The sequence below is a fragment of the Haliotis rubra genome, unplaced genomic scaffold (genome assembly GCF_003918875.1).
Source record: "Haliotis rubra isolate DU_JTF1 unplaced genomic scaffold, ASM391887v1 Scf275, whole genome shotgun sequence".
Lineage (NCBI taxonomy): Eukaryota > Metazoa > Mollusca > Gastropoda > Lepetellida > Haliotidae > Haliotis > Haliotis rubra.
Genome location: NW_025766836.1, coordinates 1,076,030 through 1,096,946, shown reverse-complemented (window position 1 = coordinate 1,096,946; position 20,917 = coordinate 1,076,030). Strand labels below are relative to the sequence as shown.

The following is a 20,917-nucleotide window of genomic DNA, read 5'->3' as shown; positions in this document are numbered from 1 at the left end:
TTTTATCCGAAGCTTTTAACAAGAAAACGTGATATATTTTATTTGGCGGATGAACATTTGTTTACAAACTGGGTGAAGAATCAAGAAGTGTCATCTGCTAGCTGAGGGGATTCTGGATATCGTTTCTACTGTGTACAGATTTCACCATGGAAGGGCTTGAATTTATGGAACCGTCTGATTTGTACAATATGCTACAACAATCAACTGTGTTCTCATGTTTGAGTGATCCTAATTATCTGCTACTTATAGGTAAATACAATGAGATGTGCTTTATCTAACCAGCTGCTCACGTTTGTTTACAGTATGTTTTAGTAGGATGTGATCTGATTTGATGCGTTACCACCCAGATCCCTGTTATTAGTATATATCTTTAGTGATATCAGACATTATTTAGAATATTTATTCTTTGCATAACTGGGAAATAGTGTTATCACTGTTGTCACTACGACAACAACAACGACTATGTTGATCAGGGACCCCGAACGCATAGTCACAATCAACATATTTTTCAGGAGTATGGATGTTGGAAATGAAAACTAATCTTCACACTTACATTGCACGGATACCTTTTGGCCATATTTTATGGCATATTGATGCATCTAATGAAGTGGCATGCAAGAGCCTGGCTATTTAGAAAATAGAGTGATAAAGTTGAAAACATAGTAGAAGAAAAGTTAACCTCAGAATCAAATATTAAAGCAATCCATAAATGTCAAAATCACCCCCCAAAAATCACATGTTACTATTAGAAAATTAATCAAAAATAGAAATTCTGTAATTCATATAAACTGGACAACTACTGAGGTAGGAGCTTGCATACAGCCTTGACTGAAATAGTGGAAGTTATCTGGTATAGTGCGATCTCACTAGTCTCATTAGAGTGAGTTTAGTTCCACGCCACACTCAGCAATATTCCAGCTATATGGCGGCGGTCTGTAAATAATTGAGTCTGGACCAGACAATCCAGTGATCAACAGCATGAGCATCGATCATCGCAATTGGAAACCGATGACATGTGTCAACCAAGTCAGCGAGACTGACCACCTGATCCTGTTAGTCGCCTTTTTACGACAAGCATGGGTTACTGAAGATCAATTCTAACCCGGACCTTCACGGGTAGTCTCATTAGAGACTGCTGTCTTGATGTAATAATTACTACGAAACTGGTTGTTAATGTCATTTTCAGTTTAAATTCGTTGTACTGAAAAGTTTTGAATGTATGTTACATCTATACTATGTTTACAGTTGTAGTTCTACAAATTTTATGATTTGTACAATTCACATTGTTCAACCATTGTTACTAAAATATGATCGAATTCTTTTTCCAGATTCAAGAAAACGTCATGAATATAATGAAAGTCATGTGGTTACAGCTAAGAAAGCCCCAAAGGTAATATTGTATTTACTCTGTTCATGTAAAACTATACATAATAAAAACTTACTACACATGAATGTAGCTGTACATAACAAGCTTTCATCAGTCATCAAATATATATACATATGTCAGGGTAGAGACTGCGATCTCCGATTCTACCAGTAGAGATTGCGATTGGAGTCTCTACCAGTAGAGACTGCGCTCGGAGTCTCTACTGGTAGAATCTCCGATCCTACTAGTAGAGATTGTAATCGTAGTCTCTACTGGTTGAATCGGGAGATTCTACCAGTACATTTTCCAATTCAACTGGTAGAAACTCTGATCCTACTAGTAGAGGCTGCAATCGTCTTAAACTGGTAGAAACTCTGAGTGATCTGTGGGTAAACAACAAAGACAGTTTTTCTGAACAGTACTATGCATTTTATTCAGATATAACACTAGACTGTTTCCACTTCTACAGATATATTAAGGACTAAAAATACAAATCATATTACAATATATACATATATATTGTCAGCTTTTTGGGAGGATAGGTGTAGGGCTATTCCCCACCAGGTCATTACCCCATCTGCCATATCCCCACCTGGTCATTTCCCCACCTCATATTATTGCAAACTTGGCATTAAATTTTGATTCTGCAACTCTTATTATTGAAACTATGTCACTTGTCAGACATTTGCATGGTTTTAGGTCACTTCTTTTTGCAAGGATATTAGGTAGAAAAAGTGTCATAAATGATGTCCTTAAGGTGTTGGGTAATGGTAAAGTGTGTAAATAATAATGATAATATTTATATAGCACTAAATCCAACCACTAAGTAAATCCCAATCATCATTTGCTTAAATGTTGAAATTGAAAAAATTCTGGCCACCCATGAAGGTCCGGGTTAGAATTGGTCTTCAGCAACCCATGCTTGTCATAAGAGGCAACTAAGGGGATCGGTTGGTCAGGCTTGCTGACTTGGTTGCCACATGTCATCGATTCCCAATTGTGCAGATCGATGCAGATGCTGTTGATCACTGGACTGTCTGTCCCAGACTCGATTATTTGCTGACCGCCGCCATATAGCTGGAATATTGCTGAGTGCGACGTAAAACTAAACTCACTCACTCAATTATTCTGTCATTTTTCACCAGCACAGCTATTGTGTGCAGCATCTTTGTTTTTTCCAGACTCTTAACATATCAGTCTGTGTCAGACCCTTTGTCGTGTTTCAGTTTAATTCTTGACTTGGCTAATACACTGTACTTCCACCTTTTTCAAAACCTTGAAATTGAAATACATTAGTCTACTGTCTTAACTGCCATATGGGGCGGTGGGGTAGCCTAGTGGTTAAAGCGTTTGCTCGTCACGCTGAAGACCCGGGTTCGATTCCCCACATGGGTACAATGTGTGAAGCCCATTTCTGGTGTCCTCCGCCGTGATATTGCTGGAATATTGCTAAAAGCGGCGTAAAACCAAACCTCAATCAATCAATCAATAACTGCCATATACATGTATACTGGCTGTTTCAACTGAAATATACATATGCATCCTGTCTTTTTCAGAATGAAGATGAGGATTACGTTATACCTTATGATGCTGAACTGGAGTGTAAACAGAACATTGTTGTGTATGACAGTAATACTGCATCATTCAGGGATGAAGGTTAGTTCAATTTACATCCTACATGCATGAAACTGACTATGATGATCAGTACCAAGTATCCGGGTTTATCAAAAGGATCAACAAAACTAAATTTTGGAATATTGCTGAAAGGGCCGTAAAACCCAACTCACTCACACGCACAGTGTATATCATTGCACATACTATAAGCCTCTGGTCTGCTTCCTAAGGCTACCCTCTTTGCCGGCTTTCTGATTATTTGATTATCTTTAATATTAATGACTGCATCCGACCATAATATCATTATTTCCCTATGGATTCTTAGTGACTTGCATTCAAACACACATGAATATTTAGTATAAACTAATACTAAAACAACTCTGTGTAATTTCCCATTGTATCCTATTTAGCTTGCATATCTGTTTAACTTTACAGACCTTTATTTCCTGGTCAATTGCAAGCGTCAGCATACACAAACTCTACTAAAGTGAATAATGCATAAATAAAGCACTACGCTTATCTTGCTTATTGTAAGTGAAAATTGTTTATTCAGAAGTAAATAAGGCCACCGGCCCATTTCACATGTACAGGCAAAATAACAATAGCGTTTCTTTATTGAGCACCAGTTGTAGTGAATACATATATGTAGTTACAATGAATACATATATAAATACGTATTATCATTATATTAACTTCAAAAAACAATTCAATGCAAGGAAAACATACTTTGCAAGACAGTTAATAATGTACTTATTATCAGATTTACAAAGTAAATACATTATTTTTTCTTATCCTGACTCATGCTTATTTGCTTGTCTTCTTCTTCTGGCGAACCTAGTGGAACACTTGTATCTCCCAATTGAAGTTCCCTTCAATAAAGAATCACTCATTAGTACTCACCACGAGTTACCTCCCTTCCGTAAGGGCGGGAACGAGGGCGCCACCCAAGCCCATGTGCCTCACTCTCTCCTTCTTCGCCCAGTGAGCTGGACGTGAGAGCACCTGTGTCTCCCAACACACTATATCCTTTAATTATATTTAGTTAAGTTCCTCTTATACGTTAGTATAGAGGTAGTACTAGTATAATTATTCAATTTGCATTGATTATTAATTGTGTTTCTGCTGTTTTATTCACGATTCATCGTGTTTGTTCAGTAGGCTACATTAATGAAAATTTGCACAGAATGTAAACTACGTTATTCTGATACCGATCCACATTTAAAATGCCCTAGTTGCATTACTCCATGTTCCTTTGATTCTCGTAAATTTTGTATCAATTTACCTATCTCTGCCTTTGACAAATATTTATGTTCCGTTTACAGACGGAAGGCAGATAAATCCCGTAAACAGAATTCAAACATGGCTAATAGATCGCAAATTAATGTTTCATGTCAACTGTTGACTGAGGACACGCCACCGGCTGGTTGCATGCCTGAGTTTCCCTCGGCGGATAAGCGTGGGATGCAGTCCGCTATGTCCAAGAAGCGACCTGCATCTCAAGAGCTGCCGTCTTCTCAGTCCAAGTCGAGGAAACCATCCATATCATCTCGTACATTGCGTACACCAAGATCTACAGCTTCATCTAAAGGGAAGTCAGCAAAATCTAATAATTTTGCCTCTGATATTTTACCAGTTACAGAATTAGCATTATATGATGACGATATGCCAATTATCATTCCAGAAGTTCGTCACAAGAAACGGCCCGTTTCTGCGACTATCACCTCAGCGCAGATGAACACACAACCGGAGATGCCGACTCTATCACCAGAAATTTTATCTGAGGGTCCCGTCACCTCTGCAGAGAGACATCCCTCATCAACGCAGACCGCGTCAGACGACTTGATCAACCAGATAATGAGGGTGATGGAAGACTGCTACGGCTTACAGAGGCCTCAGAGCCCACCCCATATCAAGTCATACAGGGCCTCAGAGCCCGCCTTGACTTTGCGTAGGGCCTCTGAGCCCATAGACGCGCCTCCGCGAAGGGCAACCCTGCCCGGAGTGAGCTCTTTGCATAAGGTATCCCAGGCAGCCTCGAGAAGGAGCCAGAGCCTCACCTTTTGCAAGAGGCTTTCGGAAGGAGGCGCTTAGCCGAGTACGCACCTTGTCATGCGAAGGAAGCGTCCAGCGAAGCAAAGCTCATATGTCGGATCGGACACTGAATCCAGACATTCGCGTGGGACGCGAAGGCTAAGTGGTTCTACATCGCCTAGAAGGCGATCGCGTAGCCCTCAACGTTCGAGAAGTCCAGAGCGTCTGCGAAGCCATCACCGTTCACGAAGCCCACAATCTCCGCGAAGGATGTCTTCTCCAAGGTCTACATACACTAGCCACTCGTCAGTCCGTTCTCCTCAGTCCTCACATAGATCTTCTTACAGATCGAGGACTCCGACATATGACCATACGTCAGAGGAGGACGATGGTATCATTTTCTCAGAGGCTGAGATAAGGTATTGGATGGTAAACGAATTACAACTGGCCTCTCCCTCTAAGAACAAGGATACAGCCCAAACTTACCTCATGTTAGATGATGATGTAGATCATATCACCGAGCCTCCTATGGATCCTATCGCAGCCGTTCCTGCTAAACTGGATACAGCCTACTCCAAATCTACTAAAACTCAACTTACCCATTTACCGTTCTTCAATGCCAAGAGTTTTTATTGACATAATATGGAGCCCTTTTTCAAGACTCAGGAGATTGATGAAAACTTCAAACTTATCAGTGATTTGAAGTCCAGAAGTTATAGGGTAGACGATCACAAGATGGCCCAATTAGATACCATTTCCAGAAGGATGTTCTTCGGACTTAATAGATCTAGGACTATTAACGAGACTCTCATCACCAAGTTCAAGAACTCCACGGATGAGGAAGACAGGATGATCTATTCAGCTCTACTTATGCAGAAAAAAGATCAACAATTCCTTACAGACCATCTTTCAGCTCTTACTGAAGCTACTACCATGACACGTCGGCAAGGATTACTAGCCTCCTGCTCTTGGAATAAACAATTCACAGAGCCCCTATACACAGCTCCATGGTCTTCACCCTTACTGTTTGGTGGCAACATTAACAAGGTCTCCAAGGAAGTATCTAAAGATTCTAGAGAAGTACTCATGATTAAATCTATGGATACATTAGCGAACGTCTTTAAACATTCAGCACAGAGGTACTCCGGCAAGTCCAAGTTTTCAGGGCTACAGAGAGCACGGGATAAGAAATTAGCGGCCGTTAATAATCCCAAGGATTCTTTTCGTCGCCCGTACAACAAGTTCAGAGGAGGATCAGCTAGAGGCAGATCATCCAGAGGTGCCCGTGGATTTAAACGATGAAAGTCAGATTCGGAACGACTGGAGTCTTCCACCCCCAGCCGTTCCAGTACAACCGTCTCAAGTGGGTGGACGACTACAACTTCACTGGGAAAACTGGGGAATACTTCAAGATCCGTATGTATCCAACATCCTTCAGTACGGATATCGTCTACAACTCAAGGCCAAGCCACCATTAACAGTCAACCCACCAGGGTTCAACGTTCATCTGGCACAACTACCGATGTTAAGAGAAACAGTTCAGTCTCTACTAAACAAACAGGCCTTAGAAGTTCTCGATCAGCAAAACATCATACCAGGTTTCTACTCCCCAGTTTTCCTAGTGCCGAAAAAGAATTCCAAAGAGAAGTACCGTCTCATTTACAACATGAGCACATTCAACAGAGAATTTCTATGCAAACCACCAGCGTTTCGCATGATACATTTACCTCAACTCCGTCATCTAATTCGTCCACTAGATTACATGGTAAGTTTAGATCTGTAGGATGCATACCTACACATTCCGATTCATCCCAGTTCAAGGAAATATCTGAGATTTATGCTAGACGGCATACACTACCAATGGAAAGTACTTCCCTTCGGAATCACTCCGGCCCCATTGATATTCACAAGAGTAACCAAGCCTATTGTCTCATACCTACATCGTCAAGGCCTGCGGAATGCATTTTACCTAGACGACGGTATACAGGTGGATCCAGATCCACAGCGTCTCAGACTACAGCTGAACTTTACAATCAAGCTTCTAACGCAGTTAGGCTGGTTAGTAAATCTACTAAAGTCGGACCTAGAGCCCACGCAGGATCTGCAGTTTCTAGGTATACGATTCCTTACAGCTCAGAATCGTATGGTAGTCCCGGAGGACAGATGGATCAAGGTACAACAACTGATCCCCCAAGCCCTACTCTCTCCGTTACCACTACGACAGTGGCAGAGTCTACTGGGACTACTCACATCAGCTCAAGACTTGACACTCAGAGGCAGGCTTCAATTATGTCCATTACAAGTCCTCATCAATGCCCATCTCGAGGACCCTCTACCGTTCAGTCTACCAGATTACATCAAACCACATCTACTCTGGTGGACCAAGAGATTGAATGTTTGCGCAGGCGTCTCCTTAGTAGAGCCGGAATCGAAAACACATCTCTTCGTGGACGCGTCACTAAAAGGTTGGGGAGCCCACCTTACCGGCAGGACAGCGTCAGGCCTATGGAGCATTCAAGAGAGCTTATGTCACATAAATCTGCTAGAGATGCAAGCAGTCATAAACGCCATAGGTCACTGGAGCAACCTATTACAGAACGCTCAGTTAATGATTCACACAGACAACTCAACAGTGGCGTTTTATGTGAACAAACAAGGGTCAACAAGATCACTGAATCTTCTCACTCGATGTTTCAAACTGTTCGAATTAGTCGACAGTCTAAACATACGTATCAAAGCCTGCAACATTCCAGGAGCAAAGAATGTGTTAGCAGACGCTCTCTCTCGGCCGCACCAACCGTCGCCGACAGAATGGATGCTCCACACAGAGATATTCAATCAGATAATCATGGAAATAAGATCTCCTCTGATAGACCTATTTGCCACCCGATTCAACAATCAACTGACAACCTTTCGTGATCGCCAGTGCCAGATCCATTAGCTAGGGCAGCGGACGCACTAAGCATATCATGGGAGGGACTAAGCGTGCGACGCTTTCCGCCTCCTGCGTTAATCCCACAAGTCTTGCTAAAATCAGTCAAGCGAAGAACCTCGATCTGATTTTGGTCTCGCTATACTGGCCAGCGAGCGTGGTTTCCAGACCTCATACTAGGAATCGGAAAACCAGTACTTCAGCTCCCACTACGGCTCCAATCTACTGATACATCCGCACACCAAACAAGTGCACAAAACACCAGAAGCATTCTGACTTCACGTGTGGATTGTATCAAGGCATGTTTGAATAAGAGGTTATTCCACCAGAGCCGCGAAGGCGTCACGCTTGCACTACGTAACTCTACTCCTAGCAATGCGATGACAAATGGCTCAGATTTGTCAATTATGCTGCTAAGAAAGGATTTTCAGCCAGATTTGCTACACATCCTCAAGTGGCAGATTTCTTATGTTTCCTACGTCAAACTAAGAATCTAAAAGGATCTACACTGTCCACTTATCTTGCAGCCATAAGTTCAGTCATAACAATGAGAAGCGAGGCGTCAAATTGACTAGAACACGGAGTTACTCGCCTTGTTTACGTGCCTTCGATTGGAAGACCAGAAGCGGAAGTTTCAAAGCCAGCCTGGGATCTAAATGTTGTACTACAACACCTCACAAGTGAGGCTTACGAGCCATTGTTATCTCGTCATATGAATCATTGACCCACAAAACCTTATTCCTGCTAGCATTAGCCACTGCGCCAGGATGTCTGAAATTCCGCGCTTTGGATTACGAGAGAACACGATTTGATGATATTCATAACATCGGCTCATATGGGACTTGGCTGGGATTTTATAGCGAAAAATCAACTACCAGGTCAACCAGACAGGTTGTTCCATGTCTCAGCTCTCTCATCCATACTTGGACCGCGGGATCACGATGGACTTATCACTTTGCCCTGTACGTGCACTGAAAATATATCTCCAAAGATCCAAGCAAAGTAGAGGGAAATTCAAAAGATTGTTTATCCCTATATCTACCGCCTCACAGACAGAAGTGTCGCGCACTACCATTTCTATTTGGATCAGAACTGTCATACTAAGAGCCTACAAGGCAGCTGGACTGGACCCTCCAAGTGCTACTAATCCTCACGAAATTAGAGCACTAGCTTCAACTTTGGCTTTACATGGAAATTGCTCATTGAATACCATCATGGAGGGATGTTTTTGGAGATCCGATATGGTGTTTGCCAACCACTATCTGAGAGATATCACCACCAAGGACGTCTCAGGTATCCACCATTTCGGTCCCATGGTCCTCGCTCAACAGTTGACAGTTCCACGGAGAAGATAAGTCTATCTTGTTGATTTTATACTTATCTGATAACAGTACTAATAGCTACATGCTATCTATATATATTTGCTTAAGTTAAAATATTATCTTAAGCTCAGTACTATGATTTATATCATAATATATATATACCTACAACTCTTACGAGTTTCTACTATTATATATATGTTCAGCTTAAGTTTCTATCCTTAAGCTCAGTCATATATTCATTTCATAACATGTATAAGTTAACAAACTCTCAGTAGTTGGTTACTATTATACAGCTTAAGTTATCTTTATACCTTAAGCACATTTCTATTATAGCTTATATATATGCATATTGTAAGCTTATTACTTTGGTTCTTATAAAAGTATTCATTATAAACTATCAACAGTTTATACTATCACATTAATGGCCTTAGCTTAATTAATGTTGTATATACTTTTATTATATGCAGTAAATTGTAATAACCTTCTTTAAAGGCAGCTGTTAATTTAGCAGCAGGAATTCAGTTCAGTGCCTTCATGAAGTTCCCATACGGTTATTACAATCATATCAGTTCAAATCACTAATTAGTAAAATCCAAAGTATATATAATCCCACCTCCTAATCCGTAGGATTCTACAAGCAAATAAGCATGAGTCAGGATAAGAAAAAATATGAAATTTTTAGAGTAAAATTAATATTTTTATACTTATCCTGACTCATGAGGTAAGCCCTCCCGTCCTCCCCACTTAACACTTTGGATTTCTCGGGAAAAAGAAAGTGTTGGGCTCAAAGCAAAAAAGGAGAGCGTGAGGCACATGGGCTTGGGTGGCGCCCTCGTTCCCGCGCTTACGGAAGGGAGGTTACTCGTGGTGAGTACTAATGAGTGATTCTTTATTGAAGGGAGCTTCAATTGGGAGATACAAGTGTTCCACTAGGTTCGCCAGAAGAAGAAGACAAGCAAATAAGCATGAGTCAGGATAAGTATAAAAATATTAATTTTACTCTAAAAATTTCATTTTTGTAAAGACGGTGAAGTACAATAATACATGGGTAGAATACTGCTTCTAGGGTCTGAATAAAATGGACATTGCAACAAGAAGTGGTATTCACATTCTTGAACAATTACAATGCAAAAAGGACAAAATCTTTCTTCTGGTGGAATATTACATCTTCTACCAACCTCAATCATTAAGTTATGATTTGAGCAGCGGAATTTACAGAGCTCTATACGATAAACATGAATTGGTACAAGTAGTTTTCATACATACGATTCACTTTAATTTGTCTATAACTTAGAGTAGTGAACTATGTTATCGAACCATGGTTGCTTGTCAATATCCACACATCTTTGCTTGAACATACTTAGAAAATGATTAACATTTGAAACACCCTGTTCTATCCAAGAAAAAACAAGTCCTAAACTGAATAGTAATCCTTTTACCTTGAGAGCCCAACAATTAATTCAATTTCTGGCAGCTTATATTGGTAATAATAGATATGTTTTAAAATAGCATTATCCTGTTGGTATACTAATATAAGCCAGTAACTGATTATCTTGCTTATTGTATTGAGATGTGTATATCATTGTATTGAGATATGTATATCATTGTATTGAGATATGTATATCATTGTATTGAGATTATGCAACAGTAACAATTTAGAAGTCACAGGAAACAGCATTTTAAGCAGAAAATTGTTTTAGAAGTTACACTGGTTCTCATTGGTGTAAAATATATTGAATACCCAAATTAAACCATACCCAAAGTGATTGAAAACTTCTGAGTACATACTCAGTAGCTGATGACATCTGCATCCTTATATTAATTGTTAACATCATCATCACTGGCCACACCAATGTTTAGATCTGTCACATTCCTTATTTGTCTTTATGGTATTCATTACAAGGCTTAAAGCCTATTTTCGGAAATTGAAATACATGTATGAGGAAGAAGCAAAGGCATGACCTCTGTATGGATGGATGGTCCTGCAGATTGAATGAAATGTAATTGGAAATGTAGAGAACATTTGTTATAATTTAGCAATAGTTTTAGGTTCTAACTTTCCTATGATACATGTACTTTATTTACAGGCCCTGCTGTGGATTGTGCACGGTTGCTATGGGAATATGGCAGCAGAAATCAAGTCAAAATTTTGAAAGGTGAGAAATAACCTCACATTGGTCAAATACATAGAATTTGATTGTCAATGATTATTCATTTCTTGGAATAGTTTAGTGAGTGAAGTATTTTTAAGCATGGCTGAAGACTGAGCCTTGAATGGGGTTAGGTTGAGATGGACACACTAACAATATAATTGAATGATGGTTTGGTTTGTTTGTTCCGTCTGTTGTTTAAGGCCATATAGTAATATTCCAGCTACATGGCAGCAGTATGTAAATAATCGATAATTTGTCTTCGCTTTATGTTTAGAATTTGACAAACTGACAAACAGTGACTGTGAACATAGCAGCAAACACATTTTCTGAACCTGTATGTAGATTTTGTAAAATATTTTCTAATTGGACTATAAATATTTATGATAGCCCTTTCATATAAAGCCACAGAAAGTTAGGCTTGAATCGGCTTAAGGGTGGAACTTAGGTTTTGGTTTCGGTTAGTGGACACTTTACTGTGTTGACTGAAAACTTTAAAGTATTAACCAGAAACATGTTTATTTCCAGGTGGTTATGAGGAATTTTCTGCATTGTATCCATTTCTCAGGACTCAGAAGATACTGTTTATGCCAAGGGTGAGTTTGGGAGAATAAGGGGACACAACTCATGACTATATTTTTCTCTTCTTTTTCTCGTTCACCGATGTTTGTTCTGTGCTTGTCTGTTTGTTATTTGACACCACGGCTCACCGATATTCCCGCTAGATGGTGGTGCTCTGTCAATAATTGAGTCTGGACCAGACCATCAAGTGATTGCTATAAAGAGCATGAATGTACACATTTGGGATGTGATCACATGAATAAAGTAAGTCAGTGATCCTCACCATCCAGTATCCTTGTGTCTCCCCTAAAGACAAGCATGGTTTTCTGATGACCAGTTTTAACCTGACTCTTCACAAGGTTGATGTTAGTTTAACATTAGATGCAGGTTTTACTTATAACTCTGAAGTATATTATATTACATTGTAAAGCATTATTGTTCTTATTTCCAAAAACGTACTGACTACCTAATACAATTACGAATATCTTCTGACCCGTGAAGGTCCGGGTTAGAATGAATCTTCAGTAATCCATGCTTGTCATAAGAGGCGACTAATGGGATCGGGTTGTCAGGCTCGATGGCTTGGTTGACACGTCATTGGTTCCCAATTGCGCAGATCGATGCTAATGCTGTTGATCACTGGATTGTCTGGTCCAGACTCGATTATTTACAGACCGACGCCATATAGCTGGAATATTGCTGAGTGTGGCATAAAACTAAACTCACTCACTAATATCTTCTCAAACGTGTGTAGCAACATGTGACAATACACTTGTGTGTGGTATGATTCATTGTTATTCTTGGTTCCAAACATAGGTTTTCGGCTTATGGGTCACTCTTGGTTTATGAAATGAACCATGTAATGTGTATCAAGAATAAAAGTACTGTTTGATTGGTGACATCCCCCTTCATACAGTGTATTTGATCAGCATTCTGTCATGATGAATACCTTTGATCCATTTGCTAATATATCAGTATAGAACTTCAGTGCATATTTTGCTGGTGGTTCCAGTCATGGAAGAAAAGTAATCTGTAGCCTAGCATTTTCAGCTAAGACTTTATTCATGACGGTTTCCTGATTTATTATAAGGGACCGTTCATAATTTGTGGCTAGGGATGACGATGATTTTTATGGAGAAGCATTTACAATGTGAATGACCCCACCCCCAAAAAATATATGTACAAAGTAAGTGACCCCCCTGCATGTCATGTAGGATGCACTTTGAGCATGCACCTTGTGGATGGATACAGCTTTGAGCATGCACACTCATTATTATTATGTACAAATCAATTACCACCACCTCCCATAATTTTTGAGCATACTTTTAAAATATTTTTATGCATAAAATTGCTGACTCCCCTACCGCCCCAGAACAAAATGGGGACACGCACGCACGCACGCATGCATGAAATCATCATGACCCCCCCTATTCATAAATTATGAACGGTCCCTTAACATGAAATAAACCTAGGGCTCCATTGTACAAAGAGTTGTTGTAATGTAGATACATTTCAAACTCATGAACAAGAGAAATTCTTTACAGGGTTAAATAAAGATAGAGATGGTGATATTACATTCAAAACAAAGCTACAGTAGCGAATGATGAACAATGATGGTATATTCAAATCTGAACGTTTTTGTAGTTTGTATGTTCTGCCTTAATTTATATTTCAATTTTAAAAAATGACCACAAATCAACCATGACACTATTTTTTATGTACTCGGACTCATATATCTGGCATATTAATCAAGTAATTTGAAAAACAAGAAATAGGTTTAAAATACCAAAATGAACATATTGCACTTCAGGTATGAATAGTTTTCAGATTAAATATATAAATAAGGACATCTATTTCAAGTATTTGCAGCCTCAAAAGTCTCAGCCTTTATAGTAAAGGGGAAATGTGGGGCCAATTGTGGGATTCTGATATTGCTAAACATTTCCTGTTAATTTCAATGTACATTTCTCTGTGACAGGAGATGGACGAGCTGAAGCCTTACCCCACAGAGATCATCCAGGGCGTCCTGTACCTGGGTAACTGGAGGCAGGGCAACGCAGCATACATACAGAAGGATCTCAAAATCAAGGGACACATCAACTGCTGTGTTGAGTCCGAGACTTTGTAAGGATGGATGGATGGATGGATGGATGGATGGATGGATGGGTGGGGTGGAGGGATGGATGGGTCGGTGGATGGATGGGTGGGTGGGTGCATGGATGGATGGGTGTGTGGATAGGTGGATGGATGGACAGATGGATGAATGGATGGATGGACGGATTGTTAGGGGAAAATATATAATTTTGTTCCAATTGGATTTGGAATTTACTTAAGAAATCATGATTGCATGGTTTTACCTTTGACAAAATAAATCATCCCATATGCACATACAAATTGAAATTGGATGCAAAACTTTACAATGCATGTCTATATTTAGTTGCATGTGCCATAATTAGTTCTAAGTGCATTTGTAAGTGCAGATGTGACATTAGACTGACAAAATAGAGTTGTCTTATTTGAAAACATATCCATCTAATTATACATCTATATATAAAAATGAATATAAAACAAAATACACTTCTTAATTTCAGTAGAACTGAGACAATCTAGACTTGCCCAATCATTCTTGAATCCTTTTCAACTTATTCTCTATTGTCAGGGAGACAGACTATTGTGACATGTATTTACTCTATGTTCAGTTTCCCCGACCCTGGCCCCAACTTGCTGCACATACAGACGGAGGACAGGAATGATGCTGATCTCTACAGTCAGTTTGCAACAGCCTGTGCCTTCATTGGTAAGATCAGAACAGACAGTATTGGCAATCAGTTGGGAGTTTAGGAATGGTTATCATGGTCATCTGTTTTCTGATTAGCACCCATTCTGGGTAAGAATACAGGTATCAGGAAACCTATCCGTCAGTATGACTAGTGGTATGTTTTGTAGTCTCTCATGGTGTTGCTTGGCAACATCCTCCATCTTGTAGTCACCAATCGCTGAAGTAAAACCATCTTTTCTCCGAACATCATGTTGGTGTGTGTTTCTGAATGGTTGCGGCTATACTTGTGGTCCAGGGCCTAGATTTTCAAAGCTCTCTTAACGCTAAGATAGTCGTAAGTTAATGTTAATGTATGGCACTTACGATTATCTTAGAGCTAAGAGAGCTTCGAAAATCTAGGCCCTGGTCATAAGAGGCACCTACATGGACAGGATGGTCAGGCTGGGTCAATCACTGAATTTCAGGACCAGGTTGCTGTCATTTCTAAGAAGCCTAGCGGTTAGAACAATCGAAAAAAAAATACATGATCAGACTATAAAGGTATAGTTTTTTGATGAAGGAACAATTGAATGACGTTATCCCGGTACTGCGCCATTCTAGTGTGCCCACTCGTAATCAAACCATTTTACATTACGTCACAATGTAAGTGACGTCACGATGCATGTCAGTTGTCATCGCCTCCTACCGCCTCCTACAGTAAACTACTCCATTGCATCCCGTTTCTTGGTTTGCAGTTGCTTCACGCAGCTAACATCACTGGTGGAAACATTATGTTTATGTTTTACGACGGTTAAAATGTGTCAATTCGACTCACAATTTTTCAGAGATACGGTAAAGTTCGCAATGTTTACATTCCGACAATGCAATCGTGGAATGCCGCTTGACTACTCAGCTTCATCTGGATGTACTGATCTAAACTTACGTTGGTAGTAGAAATGCGACGTTTATATTGCCCCATATGGTTTACGTTAATGACAGATGTAATTAAAATAATTCAGAGAAGATATTTAATCCGAACGTAAACCGTCATCAAACTGTTATCATTTGTTTTTTCTGGTAATGTTCGTCTTAACGTAAGGGGGCAGACACATCAATAGAACAGCGCGCCAGTTAGCCCTGTGCGAGGATTCTTAATCTAGGTCACTGACACCATTGTTTGTTTTCTGCCTTAAATTAATCGTAATTATCCTTAGAAAGTATTAAATTTGGCATCTTAGAAAAGAAATACAGTTCGCTCTACCACCATGTATAGTGTAATAAAGCACACTTTCGCCATGAACTATTATAACATTAAAGCACTTGGACGCAAGCGTCCTCGTACTTTAACTATAATGGTTCAGAGAAAAAGTGTGCTTTATTACACTATACATGGTGGTAGAGCGAACTGTATTTCTTAAATAGCTGGAATATTTCTGATTGTGGCATCAAACAACGAACACACACATATGTAATTGATTGCAGCTACCCATTAAGGGTAATTTTTATATCTTTGGAAATATCCCCCTTTCCACTTAAATCAACATCTGTAAAACTCAACGGAAGGTAAAGATACCAGATTTGAAGTGCAAGATGATAGATTCTGATATCTGAAACTTTGTGGAAATACCAGAGAAGGTATTTACAAATACTTGTTTCGTTGGTTCTAGAAATGTGTTTCAAAGAACCTTTTCACCATGATTAGAATATTTTTTACCTAACTGTATATACTCAAGTGATAAAAAGAAGTAATGAATGTATGTGTAATTATTTGTGGATCAAAGGACTGGTTTAAATGTTTTGCTTTTTGAGTATTTACCTCAAATCATCAACACCAGAATAAAGATAAACTGGTTTAATCCATTATCAGAACATCTTCAAAAGTAACTGCAGTCAATTGTCATACATTTCACTCAGAAAATGGATAGCCAGATGTGGTCAAGTTTGAACCTATTATATAATTTAGCATAGTTGACATTGTTGTATAAACAATATGGTGACAGATGGATAACTGGCTGATCAGTCAATGTAGTAGTACGTTACACTTCTGTTTGTATTTCATGTACACACTGTCCATCAGTGGATAATGTTTCTCTTGTTTAATTAACTAGCCAACTACAGTATTGATTCCTTTTTGTTATTGTTGAGTCAGGTTCCTTTTATTCTTTTGGCTGTGCACCAGTATGATCGAATGACACAAATTGCCATTCACAAACTGACTGTAGATAACCCATGGCTTGTACACTGGAATTGCCACCTGACAAGTTGACTGTAGATACTTTTGGCTTGTTTTCTTGAACTGCCACTTAACAAGCGGTCTGCAGATACTTTGGACTTTATTCCCCTTAATTGCCTCTTCTTGTACTTTTGGCTTGATTCCTTGAGTTGACAATAAAGGAACCCGTGAAGATCTGGGTTAGAATTGGTCTTCAGCAACCCATGCTTGATGCAAGAGGCGACTAACAGGATAGAGTGGCCAGATTTGCTAACTTGGTTGATACTGTTATCGCATCCCATCATAGAATGATGCTCATGCTGTTGATCACTGGATTATCTGGTCAGATTTGCTAGAATATTGCTGAGTACTGGGTTAAACAACGAACAAAGAAAAAAAGAGACAATTAATGAGAACTGATTGTGTTTAAACTGATTGAGTTGGTATATTTAAGAGTGGTGCAATCACAAGTGATAATGCCTACAAGTTATGATAAACGCCTTACTGTACTGAAATGGCAAATATACTATATTTAATATTTTCATACTGAATATCTGAAAACCATAGTCACTGAGGTAGACTGAAAGTAGTGCTGGTATCAATGTTATTTCAGTCATGTGAGATATCAGATCAAATCCTTTCTAATAAATACAATACTTCATAATTTGATATCCAATAAAAGTCGTTTGTTTCATATCCTCAGATACCCAGAGACAGGATCAAAAAGCAATACTGGTATTTTCTCTGCTTGGTATCAGTAGAAGTGCCACCATCATCATTGCCTATCTTATGCATCACTTCAAGTGGACACTAGAGGTTGGTTAATTTGTATTTAATTTGATTTATGTATGATGACTTCGGTTCATCCTCCGTACCTTGATAACAATTGAATGGCCTTGTCATCTAAGCTTTGAACTTTTTGAGAAGCATTCTAGAAGTTGTAAGCAATAGGAATGACAAGTCTTTATAGAGGATCAACAATGGATTATCTTGCCTCAGCTTATCTCATGTATATTTATGTGCTTGCCACAAAAGGCGACTATGCTTGTTGTAAGAGGCGACTTACGGGATCAGGTGGTCAGGCTCGCTGGCTTGGTTGACACGTCATCGGTTCCCAATTGCGCAGATCGGTGCTCATGCTGTTGATCACTGGATTGTCTGGTCCAGACTCTATTATTTACAGACTGCCGCCATATAGCTGGAATATTGCTGAGTGCGGCGTAAAACTAAACTCACTCACTCATGTATATTTATGCTTGTTTTCATTTTTAATCATTTTGTTTTATCATCCATTGTCATGTCCCCCATATACATCCTGCTGTACTCATTCACCACCTCGGTATAAGCCGAAATGTTGCTATAGTACAATAAAGAAGTTGATAATCCATATAGACTATCATTCCTATCTAAGCTTTGGTTTGTTATGCTGAAGAGACTGGGTTTGATTGCCCACATGGGCAGTTCATTTGTGATGTTCCCTACTAAGATTTGGTGTTATCAGCAATGTTATTAATTACTCTCTCTCTCCCTCCCTGAGAAGCAAAACTCTGGTGTTAAGGTTCTTATACAGTCTGTAAAAAAGCAGATCATTCTTAATAAGTTGCATAAGCTGAGTAAGTGTACTTCTGTTTTCAAGTTTAGCTTAAAATGGAGAGCTGAAATATGGTCCTAGTGTATATATCATATTACAATGTTTAAGACCTGTGAAGATCCAGGTTAGAATTGGTCTTCAGTAACCCATGCTTGTGGTAAGAGGAGACTAATGGGATCGGGTGGTCAGGCTCGCTGGTTTCGTTGACACATGTCATCATAACCCAGTTGCGTAGAATGATGCGCATGTTGTTGATCACTGGATTGTCTGGTCCAGACTCGATTATTTACAGACTGACTCCATACAGCTGGAATATTGCTGAGTGCAGTGTTAAACAACAAACCAACCAACCCAAAACAATGTATAATTAAAGATGTGTGTATACATATGGGTTTTGATTTTGCAACACAGCTGTAAAGTATGACAGTTTTGATCAATATTCAAACTCCCTCCTATCACAGGAAGCCTACTGCCACATAAAGAAGTGCTGTTCCACAATCCGACCGAATCGGGGATTTATAGAGCAGCTGTCCAGATGGGAAGAAGATATCCTTGGAGAGAAGAAAACAGATATCAGTGATCCCAGTTACTGAATACACAATATAGATTTCATCATGTACATTTCATATCGATTTCAAATATCTGTGATAGATACTGTCAATTTCACCATGAAAAGTCATCACCTGCTGTTGTTAATGTGAATCATGGTATGTGATTAAACATTTAAGTCTTCATAACACAGTATGAAATAAGGCTATTCATTTTCATATGTGAATTATAATCGTTTCTAAATGTACAATTTAGTTTAATGAATACAATTTGGCTATCAATACAATTACATCAGATGTTTGTTGTTTTCAGATTATGATGAAAATTATATATTTTTAGAGAACTTATGTTTCTTGCTAAATGATCAAGACTACTGGTACTGCTGAATTGTTTTGTAAAGAAGATATGTTATTTCCTGTTACTATTATATTTTAGCTGTTTGGGATGTGTCATTTTATGTTGTTTTAGCAAAGAAAATCTCAATCATCTTTCACATAACAAATACGTCTTAAGTTTGGGATCTTCTTTCTCAAATTTATGGTTCAAATTATATATTATTCAAATTACATGTATTTATTATTAAAACCTCTTATGGAGGGGGAAATTGAACTCTTAAGTAAACTCAAAATGACTGTGTGACATATTTTTAATGATATTATATTTTGTAATTTGTACACGTGTGAATATTGTAAATATTCAATTTAGTAAATAGTGGATTGTTGTGTAAATATGTCCATATATTATGCATAATAAATCTGTACTATTATGAACCTCATGTGAGTTTGTGTCATTAGTATAAGTGTCAAGATCTGAAGAGCATAGCATGCAAATGACTGTGTTCAAATATAAGACTGTTCTGTGGATAAAGCGTCTGCCTTCAGAGTGAGTGAGTTCAGTTTTATGCCACTTTTAGCAATATTCCAGCAATATCACGGCGGGGGACACCAGAATGGGCTTCACACATTGTACCTATTTGGGGAATCGAATCAAATTATACACGTTTCTTTTATGTAATGTTAGAAACTTCTAAGTTATTTCTAAACAAAAACCTTCCTGCAAATTACCAGGGATGGCAATTTTCCGCTGATCTGCCTATTTTATTTCAAATTGATCAATTCAAACCCACCATTCGGTGACACAATATTAGGTTTTCAGCTGAAAATAGATTTTCCTGTTGCCATCCCCGAAATACACACTTTACCATTTACTATTCAGTTATGATCACAAATATTGTGTGATCAATCATATCCTAGCACTACTGATTATCTCAATTATTAAGAAAAAGTATTTCTTTAGAATGATTTTAAGGGACATAATTGATGTCTAAGAGCATATTGCTGAAAAGAACAATGACACTACAAAGTATATTCTCTTTGAAAATTTGTAAAAGCAAAATGCTGCTGTCAAGCTCATTAAACTGAATTCACAATATTTTTATGAAACAGAGCAACAAACTATAAAATACTGGGATATGAAGAAATAATGGTTACTATTTTTAAAGTAAGATTATGAATCAATGAGCATTTTAACTGGGAATATTCATCCCAACTGTCACCTCCTTAGGACTTGTACTTTCAGAACAAATGTGAAAAATGTAACAACATATAGATTATTGGATGTCAGACAATCCACCTAAACTCACTCGAACTTTAAGATGATCTAAATGAAAATGGTTAATCCTGTAGGTTGAGATTGAAACGGACATGACTTATCCCGGTAACATATGTTCACAAACTACACCAAATAATTCCTCATATTCTTCACGTGATGTCTGATGACCTGATGATGGCATGATTTAGTTATGGGTTCTTTAAACAGACTGATAACTTTC

The 20,917-nt window shown here is 38.6% G+C and overlaps 1 protein-coding gene across 1 annotated transcript; it reads left to right on the top strand.

The window, feature by feature from the left end:
• Nucleotides 1-31: 31 nt before the first annotated feature.
• LOC124280859 (serine/threonine/tyrosine-interacting-like protein 1) lies at nt 32-19,861 on the top strand. The gene is made up of 9 exons (XM_046716850.1): nt 32-249; nt 1,329-1,390; nt 2,923-3,022; nt 11,353-11,421; nt 11,944-12,011; nt 13,955-14,100; nt 14,676-14,773; nt 17,650-17,762; nt 18,999-19,861. The coding sequence occupies exons 1-9, from the start codon at nt 147-149 to the stop codon at nt 19,128-19,130; spliced, it is 891 nt and encodes a 296-aa protein (XP_046572806.1). The 5' UTR covers nt 32-146; the 3' UTR covers nt 19,131-19,861.
• Nucleotides 19,862-20,917: the final 1,056 nt, after the last annotated feature.